This window comes from Cupressus sempervirens, chromosome 5 (assembly GCF_028749045.1).
Source record: "Cupressus sempervirens isolate cs-2001-9-10 chromosome 5, ASM2874904v1, whole genome shotgun sequence".
NCBI classification, from domain to species: domain Eukaryota; kingdom Viridiplantae; phylum Streptophyta; class Pinopsida; order Cupressales; family Cupressaceae; genus Cupressus; species Cupressus sempervirens.
The window spans coordinates 195,230,164-195,248,479 of NC_143122.1; the positions used below are offsets into that span (position 1 = coordinate 195,230,164).

Genomic DNA, 18,316 nt, shown 5'->3' on the forward strand with positions numbered 1-18,316 from the left:
TCCCAAAGACTGAAATCAAACTCTTCCTCTTCATGACAAACAAGAGACGAACCTTCATTTAACACAAAAAAAGGATTGTCAAACTTCCAACCAGCAACAACTTCAAACAAAGGGTTGTCAACAAGATGAAAGTTTTCTGAAGTTTTTCTACTTAACCGTTTGCGGCAGCTATCCAAGTCATACATCTGCTGAATGCTCTCAAGTTCGTCAATGACTTCCTGGAAGAACTTCTGCCTCATCCTATCCTCATGTTCCTGAGTGTGTTCCATGAGCTTGATTTGTTTTTCTGCTCCCAGTAAAGATAATTGAGTTTCACTTAGTGCCTCCCGAACATTCTTAAGCAACCTACTGAGATCCTCAATCTCATCCTGTTCCCTATTTGACTATGCTGCATAAATCTCAGCCACCTTAAGAATATAATCCCTATCGTACAGCAGATATAAGTACTCTGATTTCATAGTCTCTAGCGTTGTTTTGACTTTCTATAACTCGGTCGCTTGCTAGACACTTTCTCCTTCCTTTGGGACCTTCCTGTAGAGTTGTTCAACCAACTCGTGGGTACTATCAAACTACACGAAGGATGCCACAACCATGTCTTCACTAACCTTCAGTTGATTCTGTACGGCATGTATTTCATTATCTTCCTGCTGCAACTATTCATTATTTTGCAGTGTCATCTTAGGTTGTTCCTCTAAATTCATGTTCTGAGTATCATGAGTATATGGTTTATGATACCAAGGTCCTAAACTGATACTACCTCGTGTGCAATTTGTTTCATTATTCTGCTTGACAAAGCTCACCTCCAAGGAACCAACAAAGAAACTTGTACCTTGCGTAACATTCGCTATGTGATCGCGAGAAGGCTTCCCATCTCTGGTAGTTGTCTGCTCTTCTATTTCAAGATAATTCTGATCTATTGCAATTTCTTCATACACTCTTGTGTGTTGTTCGTTTGCAAGGAGATCCTGGGCCAACTCCAGATACCTTTGTTTTGCCATATCAATCACATTTAGCTTCCCTAGACAAAAATCCAAGTAGTCATTGAATGGTGAATCCTTCTTGATTCGGGTAAGAATACCTTTGTACTCTCCATAAATGTCGAGTATTTCAGCTTTTACAACAGAATCTGAATTCTGGGCTAACTACTCTTGTGGCTTCATAGTACATTTCTTGTTATAATCCAAATCCTTTCCTAGATCTTTGGTTTGCCCATCATATTTTAACATTGCTGGTGCTGAATTTAAATCCAAATAATGTCATTGCTGCTCAATCCAATTCCTGTTATTAGTGTGGGTGAAATTTTGACTGTGCTATAAGGCCCCTACTCGAAATCCCCTTCCAAACACTTAGAAACTATGTTGTTTGCTATTATGGAGTCTGCTTAGTCTGACTACAACCAAACTCCACTTCACAATCACCAAATTTCATAAACTTCCCTATAGCTGGTAATCTATCTTCCAAATTGGACAGCGAATTAACAATTCAAACAACTGAACGATATTCGATCAAAAAATTACTGACATTCCCAAATTTCTGGAACTCGAAAACTTTGAGTTAGCTAAAGTTTAAACACGGGAAATTTTGACTATGGCTAATTTAAGAAGTTTTGACAAAAATACATTTGCAATGGACCTGATCGTAACTTTTACTCTTTCATCAGTAGCCATTGAGCCCAACTCTAATGAGACAGCATCATCTAAAAGCTTCCCCCGATACAGCATAAAATAGAATTTTTATCAGACCTAAGTCCTATCTTCCAGAAGAAGCCGATTAATCTTATCAAGGTACAACTCAGTTGCCAATGTAGAGATCATTGTTATTTAAGATGATCCTCATGACCAAGATTGTCCAATTTCCTTAGCAAAAAGGTTCTTAATGCATCCTGTTCACCTGCAGCAACAAATTTTAATGCAACTTCCTCAAATGACAGGATATAATTTGTCTTCGCATAAAAGAAAGTTGCTCTCATGAAATCCTTAGTAGAGAAGGCAGCCTCAGCCTGAACTGCGTATACTTGATCTCTTTGAAATGTGTTTCTGCAATATTTAAACTTGCCACATATCTTGGCCTTCATCATAAGCATAAAATACACCAGTTGTAACATCACTACAAAGCCCAACAATTTCCGTAGAACTTGAATCAAATTCTCGGTCAAACTGCAACTCTTCTATCACTTTTTGGTTCACCACTGTAATGGCCCACTCTATTGATAACCTTAACTTTGTTTTCAAAAAGCAACAAGAAATGGAACTTTGAAAGTACAAGTGAGTGTGGTTTTATTCCTTCTCGATCATTTTCTAATTTTGAGTACTCTACAAGGGCCTTCTTTTCCACAAAGTTGTCATCTCCATTGCTTGAACTTTGTGGTGCACAAAGTTTCTGATTACCATAGTATATGCCTGCTCTAGCTAGCAAAGCAAAGTCTGCCTGTTGTTGCTTGACAAAGAAATGAAGTTCACTTCCTTACATAAAATCCTTCTTGGGGAAGAATTTTTAACAACACCAAAACACAAATTTGGACTCTTTCAAAAATAAAAATCTGCAGAGGCACAGGTATGACAAGTGTAAACGCAACTTCCCCAAGTAACAACTATACTAGACTTGTTGTCCTTTATTGGTAGCAATGAATCGTTAGTCATAGATCTCCCTGGCCACGTGTTGCTGAGTTCTTGCTACCCAATACACTTGTATTCAACGTGTTATCAAGTAACGACACCTGAGCACCTTAGAGACGATAATAATGCCCTGGAAAAGATTCAGCTCTAGTGAAAATATATTATGTTGCAAGATCTCTCGTATTCTTTTATTTAACTTAATATATTTCCTCAACTCTTGCACCAATGACTATGAACCAATTATACTTTGCTTCGTCAAACCACTCCACCTGTCTTACAGGCTCCAACTGTGATAACATTCTGCTACAATATTTGGCCCGGTTTGATATCTGTTAACGATTCTCTTCTAAAAAAGACCAAGGTTCAATGATTACGCAACTCCACTGTATTTGCGGTTACATCCAGGTTGGACCGACACCTTGCATGAAATAACTTATTTCGCCTTCGTGTCTCTTATTATTCTGCTCTCCCTATACATGCATTCTACGGTTTCCAACCTTGAGTGCTGCTGCAATTCTCACGTCTGGAGGAAGAATTGATACTGCCTTGAATGATATGTAATTCTGCAATTTCCTTGGTACACTCACAACACCCAATCCTGGAATTTTCCTTCCAAGTGCAATCAGATTTGTGAAGTCACTTTGAAGTTCAGCTTCACATTCTTTGGTCTCCAAAATGTGCGGACTCAAAGGTTCGACAATCTCAGATATTCCTTGCACCTCCTTCAGACCAGCAGTAGAACATGATGCTGATATTCTAGGTTGTGGAGTCCTGGGACTAGAGGAAGAACCCTTGAGAGATGAACTAGAGCTTGATGCTGAATCTAGAATTTCTATGGCTACCTGAGGTTTAGACGAAGATGCCTGGTGATATGAAACACAACTCAAAGTTGAGTTAATGTGTTCTATAACTTGTTTGGAACTAAATGAAATCTGGACATGCTCTGCTTGACTTCTTTCCTCAAAACCACACACAAATTGACATAATTAAATGTTTCATCTCCGGATATCTATGTATTCATAGACTTGGTTTCTGACACTTGCTTCTATAGAGCAGTCCCAATTTGGATATTAATAAATACGAATAAATCTTCACTTGTAGTTCTGTCTCTTGTCAGTGGTGGATTGAATCTACCCAAGACTATAAGAAGGCTACAGAACGCTTGAAACTTCAAACAGAATCTATAGTGATATCTTCAGAAGCTAAAACTTTATCTCTTCCGAAAGAGATTTAATGAGGCCCTTATCCAAAAATCTAACCAGGCTATTATAAATACTACTGTTATTGAACCTCACAGGCTGGCAAGACGTTTGGCTCTGATACCACTGTAATATCCCTTTCTAGATATTTTCTTGTTTTTCCCTTTTGCAGTATATTTAAAACTAAATATTGCAAATGTATTACGGATATAATTGAAAACAATAAAAAACCAACCAGCATATATCTAGCCTCTTATAATATTCAAGTGTAATTATAAGGACATGCAATACGAGACAACAATAAAACCAAAGTCTTCTCCACAAGATAACAATTCGTTATTTTGCAGTAACATTCAAAATATCGACCATGCAACCATGGATTACAAACCGGTATGATAAAACCAGCAAACTCTTATTTCCTTAAACAACGTTATTGCCTTAAATAGCAGCAATATATAAATAGTAACTAAAGCATTATTGTATTATACAACAGCAATACAATAACCAGTACATACAAACCAATCATAAATACAGATTTAATAGTTGGATTGGAATGATAGGATAAGAACCTGTAAGCACGAAAGAAACACCTGGGGTGATGTTTCCCGAAACAATGGTGATGTTTCCCGAGACAATGGGTTTGCGTCCACTGCCTGCTAGCATGAGGGGCTACACCCTCCAGCTAGCTGAAAGCTGAAGCTTTCTAAGACTCTCGCAAGAGAGGAAACTGAACTGAATAATAAAATCAAGCATCTCAACAATGAACTTCTTTTCTCTTTTAATGCACAACCCTAAGTCTATTCGGCTCCTCTCTGGTTTTCGTCTTATTCCCTTGTGGCCTTTCAATTTCCCTAAGGCATTTCGTCTTGTTCCTCCTTGCCCCTTTGTTCTTTATATAACATTAAATCGACCCTTTATATTATTTTGAACCTATGTCTCAATGTTAATTCAATATTGCATAAAGTAAGACTTCAATATTTCTAATGTTTCAAAAGGGAACATTACAACTATCCACACCAAACCTCTGAAAGTGGAACACTATCGAGGTAAAACTTCGCATATTGTAATTATTGAGAAGAGTATCAAAATATTTGATTGTCGTACTAATGAATTATTTTGTTATTTCATATGGGCCCTGTGTACATCATGAGGAAGTGATGACTTCTAAATGATTATCACTTGTATCTGCAGAGGTTATTGCAAGGTGACGATCTTACAATAACTTAATTTCTATTAGGATAGATTATATCTTGCATGGTGGATTAAGTTCCTTAAACAGACCATGGCCTTGTATTGTGATGAATATCTTATGTTGTCCGAGATAGATCAAGATAGATGATTTCTTGCATTGTGGATTAAGTTCCTTAATAGACCATGGCCTTCTATTATGATAAACATCTTATGATGACTGAAACAAATCATGATAGCTGATATATTGTAAGTATTATTGAGGATAAATTACCTATGGACATTTTTAAAGTACACTCCCTCTTAGTTAGGGAAGATTAAAACACAATTTGATATTACTTCAATGTAATGTCAAGATTGCATGATTGAGAAAATCTTTGATTAAAAGATATTCTCTTATTTAGATATCATCTCATGATATCCAGAGTAATGGCCTGAGAATATCAAGTCACATGATATTCACCAAGTACTTTAAAAATGTGCATAGGTAATGTATACAATAAAATATATAAATATATCTATATAATTTTCACATACAATAATATTGTACTTTAAATATACATTAAAATATATATCTATATTGTACTTTAAATATTGTATCTGAAAATAATATAAATAAAATATTTTATATAATAATAAAATATTAAATTGATCAAATATTCATATTCCCTTATCAGGCCATTTTACATATTACCATCGATTGTGCTATCCTTAATAATGATAACGATTGAGCCATATACCGATGGCTACTGGTTATATAACTGTTATCTGTATTAAGTGTTTTTTATAAGTGGAAGGGCATCATAGTTATTATGACTGTTATTGCATATTTTCAGTGAAACAATTTTTCAAATATCATCAAGCCAAAACCGATTCACGTTATTGATTAAAACATTAACAAATAAATGATGCCTGATCATTATTCATTATTGGTGATTATTAAGTCCACCATTTATAGTGGGTGATTATCATCAACACTAACAATAATGTTAATTATTGATTTATGCAAGAGTTTCTATGTAAAGGCATCCCTCATGGGTAGTGAACGGTGTTATGGAGGGTTATAACTCGTCCATATAATATATATATCAGTAGAAATATATTCTTGGAAAACATATAAGGAATATAAAATGTGACTACAAGCATCAGATTTTTACTATCCTTTATACGGTTCATAGGATCTTTTCACAATTGCAACTACAAGGCAACCAAGAGGCCTTACAGAAGCATTGGACATCGTCTCTAACTAGTTTCCAACTGTTCTCAAAGTTACAAGTTCATATCCGAATACCCACATCAAGAATTTGTTCCTAAAACAAACCAAGTAGAATTGGTCCTCCAAACTCAGTTTCTGACCAATAATTTCAAATCTTCCCAAAACAGCACCCAAACAAATTAGAGATTTGGATACCCATTTGAGAGAACTATAAGATAACAAGGTTTCAGATTCTCAACTGGACTCCAAGGCACAAAGCCCCAAATTAATCAATAAACAAGGGTTTCAAGCCTATTAAACTAGGGCTTCAAAAATTTCAAGATTTCCAAAACAATCCCACTAAACTAACACCTCCAACACTTAATGGGCAATCCAAATGCATATCTTCCACCTTCCAATTTCATTCGACACCATAGAAACCCTCTGCTGCTATAGACTGCTATGTTTACCAGGCTATTCACCTTCATATACCTAGACTCAAATTGACTCCACTTTGCTAAGGTAGCATGAGTGGTAAGGAAATTACCAAGGGAATCGTATAATGTACATGCCTACCCTTGTGTGTGCAAGAAACCAAAAATATTCAATGGTGGAGACAAAAGGAATAGGCCATTCTTCTTCAAACCCTAGGTTCAGGCCAGAACATGGCCTACAAGCACAAATAATTTGACAAAACTCAGCAATTCAACTATCTCACTCAATTAATGTATCCAGAACAAGTATAACAACATCCACCACGCATTCAAACCATTCACAAGTATCAATATTCAAGGCAATTAAAAGTTGCAGGTTGAGATGTTCTTCACAATTATCATAGTCATGGACTTTCATACCAAAAATTTTGCCAACTCTTCATTAAAACTTCAAAACATCTTTCTACAATCTTAAATCAATGTGGGAGATGAAATCACAACTTCCCACATGCATCAAACCCAGAAAAATCCAAAATAACTCTTCATATTCTGCAATTTTGTAAAAGTTGTATTTTTGCAACTTTGCAACAGTTTTTTGCAATTTTCCAAGCAAACAAACACAAGACCCTTACAAACACATTCAATTGGCTCCAAATACTGCCAACATCAACATTATTGACTCACATGCCTAAAATGCAACTTTGACTGCCCATTGACCAGCATTGACTTCAGTTGACCAATGCACAAATGATGCAAAAACATACCAAATGGTTACAATTTGACATTAAATGACCTTCACATGCACCACATACCTAAATGCATACAACTAATGACAAAACACCAAAATTTGAGGAAGTAATGATAGGACATGCATCATGCGCATGCATCAATGTCCATGCTGACTGCACTATTAAATGTGTTGAATCAATAGTATCATGCAATTCCTTATTATGATTCTCACGCAATATCACCTGAAATAACTTCAGTGCCATTAGAGTTGTATCTACTATCATTGACTGCTAGTAACTAATATCTGTCCAAAAATATCCGATCCTTTTTTTTTGGCTATATCTTATATATATTTCATGTCGTTTTTCCTTTCCTGAAGTCGCGACCTATAGTCGCCAGTTTTGATTTTATGTTTTATTCTTTATTTCTATTATATATAATTTATATTTTATTAATTATCAATATAATTTTTTACATTTAGATGATTATATATATAGCATGTCAAACAATAGACACAATGATACTATTAATTGTCTATATTGTATGACATTCTATTTAGTATATTTATTTACATGTACATATATATGCTAGGATAATAAAATAATTACTTTGATTATTAATTTTACTATACATTAATAATATTTATTTATAATATACATAAAAAAATTATTAATATTATGATTATGTTTGTTTATATTATAATATTTATTTATTTCTCTATTTTCTTATTAAATCTTATTATTTAATGATTATTTATTATTAAGTCTTGTCTTAAAAATAGGCATATCACACGATCCCTCTAGTGTTGCTATGTACTCTCGATATGGCTTTTTTAGGGTTATTACTTCAATTTTGGTTGATCCTCATTCCACCATTCCTTCTCCTTCAAGGGCTTCTGGTGGTAGTCTAGTGCCTAATGTTGAGATTCTCAAGTCTGTTCTTGTGTAGTCTTCACCTTGACTCAAGAAGTCTCTCACTGAGAAATTTTGTGGTATTTGGCCACATATTGTATCTATCACAAGATGGGTTTCTCATGTCTGAAAATTAGGAGACCAAGGTAAGGTAACTACCAAGGCCAACAATTCTTTTCTTTTTCCTTCTTCATTTTTAGGGACTAGACTAGGATTATTAGTCATGGCTTTTGGACATGAATATCTCTTTACATGAGTTCCAAGTGTCACTTAACAAAACCTCAAGATCCTAATTTGAGTTTGCTACTATAGAATGCTTACCATACAATATATTAAAGTATCACTTCAACCTTACTAGTATCAACATAACAAACTATTACCAATGATAAGCATACCAAATATTTGTGGTGTACAAAAGTATTCCTTATTGATTACCAAAGACAACCAATACATCATTCATGTTCCAATCTTCTTAAATAGTGCTCGGTTGGTGAGAGAGACCAACGGACACACCCCCTCGCTTCCTAACTACCCAAACTCTCTTTAATCACATTGTTTCTTTTCTATGCCCTACACCTACCAAGGTTACCTTTGGAATTAGCACAAGATTCTAGGGTTTATTGCCAACTCTTTAGGGAAATCATGTGTTATTGACCCTATTACCAATTCCATGACACATTTTCCTTATGTAAGGTTATGTTAGGTTTTGTGTGCTAATGGAAAATCACAAGGTGCTCCTTGCTCAAGTCACTTTGTCTTCTAAATTTGGAAAAGTTGGTGGAAAAACTAGAACTTGAAACAAATGTAGCCTAATTGTGATTAGAGTCCTCTTTACTCAAAGGCAAGGATCAAGTGGAGAGGTCAGATTCAACCCCTAAAGCTACAAATACTTCTCTTTAGATTCTCAGTCACAAGAAAAGGTGTTTCATTGAGAAGAATCAACTTTTCCCCTCTATCATGGAAGAGTGCATGCTAAATAATCATATTTCAATTAATTCTGCATATTTTAAGCAATGCAATATTGGTAATAAGGACCCGGGAACAAATGATAACAAAGAGTCCAAGTTAGATCACTTCTTTAAACTCCTATGATTTGGTTGGGATTCTGTTTGCATAGCATGGCTGTTTATTGATGTGTTTTATTGTCTTTGACTTATCTTTGTAGCCTTGTTTTGTTGTCCTGCTGGCTGTTCCATCCTTTCAACAAGCTGTTTTTGGTGTTTTGTTGCGCTTAAAGCTTAACCTTTCTACTTGTACAAGGGATAAGGGCCCTTTCAAAATCCCTATTTATCTAATAAAAAAATACCAACCATTGAGTTACTTCATGGTTTGAAAAAATTAAATTGCACATATCATAACAAGTTCATCATTCACACAAGGTTTCACAACCATAAAGAATTCCATACATTTGATTGTTTGCTATCAAAAATAACACTACCAAAGAAAATAAAATGAGCTAGTAATCGCAATGAAAACACAATATAAAGAATATAGGAATGATCAAAGACTATATTAAAGATAATTTTCAATGCCAAATTGCTCCATCCAAGCAAGAATTTGCACATGGCATCCATAGCCTAACATGAGAATTGCTATTCAAATGAGAAGACTTGAGGTTGCTGGTTAAGACAACCATCAATAACTAAACCTATGTCAATACCAACAAGCTAAAACATAAAACTGGTTTAAAAAACAAATACATTTATTTATATTCATAATCTACTAGTTCACTTTTACAGAATTCAATAATGCAAACCCCTCTTACAATGTGCAGGTCCATCTATTAAAACACCAGAAATCAGTTCAGCAAGTGACAACACATACACGCTCATGATGGTGTCGAATATGTTGTCATTGATGTCAAAGGTTGATGATCAAGGTCGTATGAATTCCAAGGTATCATCCTAAATAATAAAGAAATAGATTGAGCTACTTGAGGTGCTTGAGCTGCCTGACATGCTCGAGGTGCTTCAGTTGTTTGATGTGCTTGACTTTTTTAAGCTAATTGAGTTCTACTTCAGTAGCTTGTCAGCTGCTTGCATGTCCACTTGTCATATTAATATGCCACGTCAACATTTAATTTAAGAGTCAACTTTCTTGATTTTATTTATGGCGGTCTAGTTTAAAATATGCATCTAACACATATTCTCCATGTCCATAGACAGTGTCAAGATTTAATAATTAGCATATGAATGAGGGTTTTGTGTAACAGCTTGGTTAGGTAAGGGGAAACATATTTTGTGGTATGTTGACTATTCTAGTTACGACCAAACATTTAACGAATTAAATAAATGACTACAGCATGCAATGCCTATCTGTGGTGAGTGGCATTTTTTATTAATAAAGGTTATCCCATGTGCCTTGGAGAGTTATTGGTGACTCGTTGTTTGACAAAAAAAAGTAATGGTTTGGTGTGAAGGATGTTGTCGATCGTTTCTATCTGATGGTCTTCGGAGGAGAGTGGGACCGGTGGGGAAGGGGAAGAGGACAAGGAGGTAGAGGTGATTATAGCTACACCATTGAGATTCCCACGGCCTGTACTCTCACCTACAACACATTTGGCTCCTATTGGCATACATGGCATTCCGGCCTTTCGTCAACTTGGGCAGCCAGTAGTGATGACAACATTTTTTGTTGTGATGCAACTCACTGTAGAGACACGAGCTATTCCGGAGGCAGTAGTCGAGGCACATCCTTCACCAACGGAGATAGCCGCTGTGGAGGTAACGATGGAGCCAACTCGTGAGGGCTTACCAAAGGCTGGAGACGAGACACTAGTACCTAATATTGAGATAGACACAAAGATAGGGGTAATGGAGGAACCAGTAAGCGAGGGTTTAAGGGCATCGGTGTCCAATTGGACATAGTGGGTTCTGATGCAGTGGTTACGGTAGATACAACACTATTAGCATCACTGGAGCGAGACAGACAGAGCCGAACCTAGCAGTTGAGTGCATACCTGAGTACACAGTTCCACCATAACCTAGCACCTCTACCTAGCAGTTGAGTGCATACCTGAGTACACGGTTCCACCATAACCCAGCACCTCGAGTGGCGTACCTTCAAACACCCATGCGGAAAGTAGTTCCGGAGGAGAACCCATTGTAGAGACAAGAGATGGAGAAGACTCGGGAGGAGGGACTACCGCATAGTGTTGTTGAGCATATGGTGGAAGTAGTAGAGAGGACTATGGGTGTGCAGCAGGAACATCTAGTAGCACTGGAAGTAGGGATGAAAGAGACATTCCTTACTTATATAGCAGCTCTAGCGACTCGAGCACGCAAGGTGATAGCCTCTACAGAGACCTAGGCTTTGGACGCAGTAGTGAAGGAGCTGGAGGGAGTAATATCCTTCATGAGATTAGGATGTTTGGCTGCCTTTACAGTGTGTTTCAAGGAGTGAGGATGGCCGAATGTGGGGACTACAAAGATGCAACAAGACTGGGTCACGACGAGAGATCTTGGTATGGAGAGTTGAGTAGAGGCTTTGACTCACAAGATAGTGGAGATACACAGGAAGGCATACTACACCCTACTGAGGAGCCAGGTGGATCAGGTAGTAGTTGAGAAGGCTCGGGAGGAGTCAATTGCTAGGTTATCCACGGAGAGGGGAGCTTGGGAATTCGAGAGGGCAGCTCTGTTAGACAGACAAAGTCAGCTACAGAAGTTGGCAGTGAAGAAGGAACAGATAGCGGCAGAGAAGGACAGAGTAGTGGACGAGAAGGAGAAAGAGCTGGGAGAAATAGTAGGGATGATGCAATCAGCTTTAGAGCTTCAGATGGAGGCGGAAGCGGAATTGAAAGTTTGAAAGGAGCAAGTATACTGGCTACAACAGAGTTGAACGAGTTGAGGGCGCGGATGGCCACTACACCAGGGACGCATCCCTCTATCTCGTATATATACATTGATGTAATTAGTTGTTTATTTTTGGATTTTTGTTGTATTGTCATCCGGAGACGACTTTCTTTTTGAAGGCGATGATGTTGTCAATAAATTCTATATTGTAGCCAACAAGTAGAATAGTATCTGAACGGGCACATGACGGTTGAATCACCCCTTCGGGAAGGTATATGTACACCTTCGGGAATGGACATTGTAATCATCAATTGTAATCATTGTAGTTATTGTAATAAGCATATTGCATATATGAATAAAGTATCTGTTTTGCGTTATATCTTACTATACTACATGTGTTAAGTATCTTTTACCCTGTACAGTAAACAAAGGAAAATCTCTATCAACTATTATTTTAGCAATCTAAGGGGGAACAAGTCTTGACACAATTGATAAATAATTTATTTTTTTGAGTGGAGTGGAGTTGTTTTCTGTCAAGGTGCAGGCAGCAACATCTATTTTTATAATAATTACTGGGCCACTTGGATGCAAGAGTAGTGGACGCCTAAACTTGGGAGATTAGCATTATTTCCTTTTATAGGAGCAGACGGCAATATAATAGTGTCCAGCATATTTCTAGATAGTGTTTAGGAAGTGGCTAATGGTTGTAGTATGAAAATATATAAGTCAAGCATGTAGCTAATGTATGTAGTTGAACAGATTAATGGATGAGGTGCATGAAGGAGTCATTCAGTGTTGCAATATATAGAGTTGATGCCTGAAATTTTACTGTTGTGGTGGCCTAAATGCGGTATAAGTATAACTGGGCAGATAATATGAATTCAATGGGTGGTATAGTTTAGATGCAGTATACCATAGGTGCTAAAAATGTAAGTGTGATGCTTCGCTCAGGTATTGTTACTGAGTGTTCTGTGAAGCAAAGCATAGTTTTTGAAGTTTAATATGATTTTTGAAGTCATTGCAAATCATAAAATACACATTGGCATGCACAGGAGTTATTTCTAGCTAAATGAGACAATTGATTACAAGGCAAAAGAAAATGCAATCGTCCTGCAAAGAAGGTCCAAGATATGATGTCAAACACTGACTGAAGTGAATAAGCCAAAAAACCAACTATAATACATACCGTCATCTCTGGTTTTTAAAGCTCAATTTGTTAAATGGGAGACTGTTATTTCAGTAGTGCAGTTTGCATGGTAACTTTATCTAGCTCCTGGCCTAAGTGCCTTCTTTTCTGTTTTACTATATTTTCCAGCTACTATTGAAGGATAGACTTCTTTCAGTTCTCCTTGTTTTGTAGTAACACCATCCAACTCCTAGACAATTTTGGAACACCCTTTTTAACCTAGTAACATGCTGCCCTCAAATCAACACCAAAAAAATACAAAACTCACTGTCTGAAGAATAAACTGAAGCTAAGAAATAATATTCTGAGACCAGTACAGAGGCTTGTATTGTAACATGGTATAGCTATATGCACAGTACTGAACCTAGAGAAATTAATTGTCTAAAAATGTTATTTTAGTGAATCCTATCATAGTTCTCAAATTCCTTGGTTCATTAATTGCTTTTAAAAAATTAAGCCATTTACAGTATGAAAGCAAAACAGCATAAATTGAAAAAGGGGGAAAGCCTTATCAGATGCATACTTGCAGTTGAGTGAGCCTTCCTAAAAGTATCATGGCCATCTTCCTCTAAAAGAGTGCACTCATGAACTAAGGCATCAGCTCCAAAAGCTGCTCTTTGCAATGAACTGGGATTATATGTATCCCCTAGAATAACTGCCAATGCAAAAGGTTAGTTTTTAAAACTATAGGGTCAAACAACCTTTTTAAAAATCACAAAACAACCAAAGTAGTATCTATTTACATTCAAGAATCAAAACCATATTACAAAAGCTCGTTTCTTACTCCCACAGCACAACCATTCCAACAAAGGAAGTTCAAGAAAGTGTGTGACAATGTAATACATTTCATTGCAGTGAAAAACTCGTAAGTTAACTTTTTACAATTGAACAGGTTTAAATTATTTTAATACATACATATGGAATGGATGAACAGATGATACACAATAATTCCACTCACACACACACATAAAACCAAGGAAACATGTTAGCACTGGTGCAGGCACAAAGATAGAACCTGATGTGATCTTCTGAAAATTTGGGTGTGAGGGTGCATGGTTGTAGAGTACGTCGGGTGTGACCCAAAAATTTTGGGTACATAGTAAGATTGGATATGTTGTAAAACATCAAACTCAAAACTTTAAACATAATATCTTTGTGAAAACTAGTGAATCGATAATAATGTTTTTTTTTTTTTTAAAGTTATTTCCTTGCTTTTATTGGTTTAGTAGATTTGTATGATTAATATGAGGTGCAATTGAAATTAGGGTGAATGCAATAAGTGTATCTCAGGTGTACCTAATCTGATGAAGTATGTGCACCCTAACAACATTTGATAGAAACTTTACATATACAAATCTCATGGCTCAAATTAGACCTGTCCCATGGAAGCTAGATACCATGTAATCTTGAAATTATCAAATCAAAAGAGGATCAAGATTTAGGTAAGATTCTACTTTCTTCCCATCTAAAAAAGGATTATATTATCTCTTGATGGACTTCTTCCCATCTAAAAAAGGATTATATTATCCCTTGATGGACTTCACTTTCATAATCAATTTACATTGAACTTCTAATCGAAGTTCTAGAATGTAATCCAATTCAATTCATGTCAACAATACTCAAGCTCACAGTCTACAGAGATATTTGATACTAACTAGGGCTGCTCTAAAAATGGATTGATTCCAATTCGGCATGCCATTATTGTGCAGATTGAGGAACTGTCTTTTATCATATTTTACCTAATCTTTTGAGCTTGAATCTTTTCCAAAATGGAATTGCTTATTCTGAAACTCATATTAAACATTTTTAGTTATCAAGAACTACAATTAAGAGACAGGGACAGCAAGCTCCTAAGCCTCTTTTATAAGGAAATTTTCACTTTGAATGGAGAAAAGTTCACTCTTAACAGTAGTTACCCACCCACAGACAGATCTGCAGACAGAGATAGTGAACAAATGGATGGAAAGATATTTTACAAACTACATTTCAGGACAGCAAGCAGCATGGGGGAAGTGGTTGCAACTTGGACAGTATTGCTACAATTCTACATGTCATATATAAGGATATATGTCAAACTTGATGGCATTGTATGGGTATGAAGCACCTAATAAAGTTCATATGCTGTATGGGGATAGTGTTGCCTAAAGCAATAGACTGTTATCATTGTTGAATCATCAAGATTGCTGCAAATGTACTAATATTGCCATTGTTATAGGTGTGTTCCAAATGCAGATTTGAATCTCATATAAATATGAGAGGAGACATGTCTCTATGGTTTAATCATCATTAATTAATAATATATTAACAAAAGTAATAATATGTATAATGATATATAGATATATTATATATATATATATATATATATTTAAAATTTAACATGGATATAATATATATAGGAAATGATGATTTACCAATAACAATAATGTATCTCAGATCGAATCAATCCAACTGAAGCTACAACCTTAAGACTCCCTCTTAGCTAGGGAGGAATTATAGAACACATTATGCTCTTAAGGATACTAAGAGATATCATCTCAATATGATATTCTTGGAATGGCATATTTCAGGATATCAACATAAATCCATCAACTTAAATGTTATCTTACAATATAATCCGAAGCATGATTCAACAAGAAATATCAATCAAATGATATTCATCTTATGAATATTCTTTTGGTATGTACACTGGTGTTTACTGTACAGGGTAAAAGGATACTCATCGCATGTAGTACAGTAAGATATAACACAAAAAAGATACTTTATTCATATATGCAATATGCACTCCAACGCTTACAATATGATTATGACGATGTTCCAAAGTCCCTTTCAGACAGTGTACATATATTTTCCCGAAAGGGTGACTCAACCATCACATGCCCTTTCGGATACAATTCTACCCATCGGCTACACTATAGATTTTACCAACAACATCATCCCCCCCCCACCCCCACCCCCCCCCCAAAAAAAAGTCCTCTCCAGACAACAATTACAAAATTACCAAGACAGATTAACAAAATGGAATACATTAATTGTGACTAACTCTAACAAGATAGACCTTTTTCCTTCACATCACATTCACATTCCTCCCATGCCAACACCAAACTGGTTTCTAAAAACATGTTGCATCTGTAGCCTTTGCTAACACAATATTCACTCCCTAGCCAATCTGACCTTGATAGCCATCCGTGCCACCTTCTCTGCTTCCAAATCCTAGGTAAACTGAGCCAAGTGTTGCTCTACTACCCCCAACTGGATGGTCAGCTCCTCCCGAGCTCTCTATGCATCCACAAAAACAGCCACAAGTCCAAACAACACCTACTCCGAGAACCTCAAAGCGTAGCATTCCTCTCGAAAGGCTTGCTCTAGTGCTCTCTCCACCTCTGGCACACAGATACTCTGTGCCTGCAGCAGCTCCAAGTCTCATCAACTGGTCACACTTCCCACGACTGATAACTGAAGTGACCAAGGGTCTAGGAGGCAACGCCCCCAGTGGGGTCAAGGGGGACTGCCCTCAAACCCACATAGAAGTCCATTGAACACACCATTTTTGTGATTTTCTTCCGAACCCATAATCTTTCTATAAACCGCTTATGTTTTCTTAATTACTTGTTTACCTCTTTCCCTTCGATACCATACATTTTCCATTATCAACAGTTTTGATTTGTCATCATTTTTTTTGGTTTCTTTTAGAACCTTCTATCACCCTTCTTCTGTGTCGTCCCTTGTATCAATTCATGTCGTATGATTGTGCAATGATGTTTAATAACTTCTTTGTTGCTATCGTACAATGTACAACAGTCTCCTTCCCATACGTTGGTCTTCTTACAGTGTTTCAAGTGCCCCTTCTCTATGTGAGTCGTACATCGTAAGGCAGTCCTTCCAACCAACCTGTATGGTTATCCCTCCTCCCAGTCCATACGGTGGTCCTTCCTCTCAGTACAATGGTCCTTCCTCCCAATTTGTACGATGTACTTATGTGCTAGTCGTACGGTCGTACAGTGTTCGCCTTCTTCTGCCTCCAAGGTCATACAGTGTCTTTATTTGATGTGTTTCTTTCGTACGGTGGTCTCCCCTCCTATTTTGCCGTATAGTGGGCTCTCTCTGTTATACCCTACTTGTACAAAGGTCGTACAATGCTTATAAGCTCCTTACAAGTATGGTCGTACGGTCGCTTCTTCTTGCACAGTTCTCCCAGGTCGTACAAAACTTTCTTACCCCTTCTATCAAAAGGTCGTACGGTGGCTATACAAAACTCTATAGCTCCTGTGTACACCGTACAGTGGTTTTATAGGTTGTTGGCCTGCACGCTATTAATCCTCGATCATACGACATCACTCCCTAATTGATGGTTGTACGGCTTCTATTAATGCCCATACGATGTTGCTTCTTTACCATACGAAACTCCAAATATTTGTGCCTTTCCAAGTGCTCTATTTCAGTCCTATTACTATTGTACAGTCCCTTTTGAAGTCGTATAATGTGCTCCTAAGGCCATACGATGCTAGGCTCACGGTCCCTCTTGTATGTGGTGGTCATATGGTATCTATTTAGGTCACGAGTTTCTCTTTTCCAACTCCGTACGGTGCACCTTCTATGTTTGTAAGGTGCCGTATGCCAATTATCTACTTTTCCCTATGTGCTTTGCATTCGTACGGTGTTCTTTCCTTCCTCATAATGACCGTACGGTATCATCTTCTTTCCACTTGATGGCCTTCAATTTATTCTTTTATCATTGCTCTATTAACATATTACAATTTTACATTATTTACATTTACTTTACATATATACATTACTAATTACTACGTTTTGTTTATTCTCTCTGAGTTGTCTGCAGAGGCACATTATTTCTTTCATGATAGATTTGCAACTCCGACCCATTCACTGCATTAACTACTTCTTTCCCATCGAGCGTCCATAATTTGATTGCCCCATTATCACCAACTTCACGGATCTTGTATGGTCCGACCCATTTAACTTTAAATTTTCCTAGTCTCATCTCGTTACGCCCATTATACTTTAAAACTAACTGGCCTGGTTGAAATTTATTCAATTTCAAATGCTTGTC

At 36.7% G+C, this 18,316-nt stretch overlaps 1 protein-coding gene across 1 annotated transcript in view; it reads right to left on the bottom strand.

The window, feature by feature from the left end:
• Positions 1-18,316, bottom strand: part of LOC149555057 (uncharacterized) — a 208,787-nt gene that overhangs the window by 46,038 nt on the left and 144,433 nt on the right. Inside the window, exon 10 of the mRNA XM_089829092.1 lies at positions 13,775-13,906. Within this exon, the coding sequence (XP_089685218.1) occupies positions 13,775-13,906 (132 nt within the window). The remainder of the gene's footprint in view (positions 1-13,774; positions 13,907-18,316) is intronic.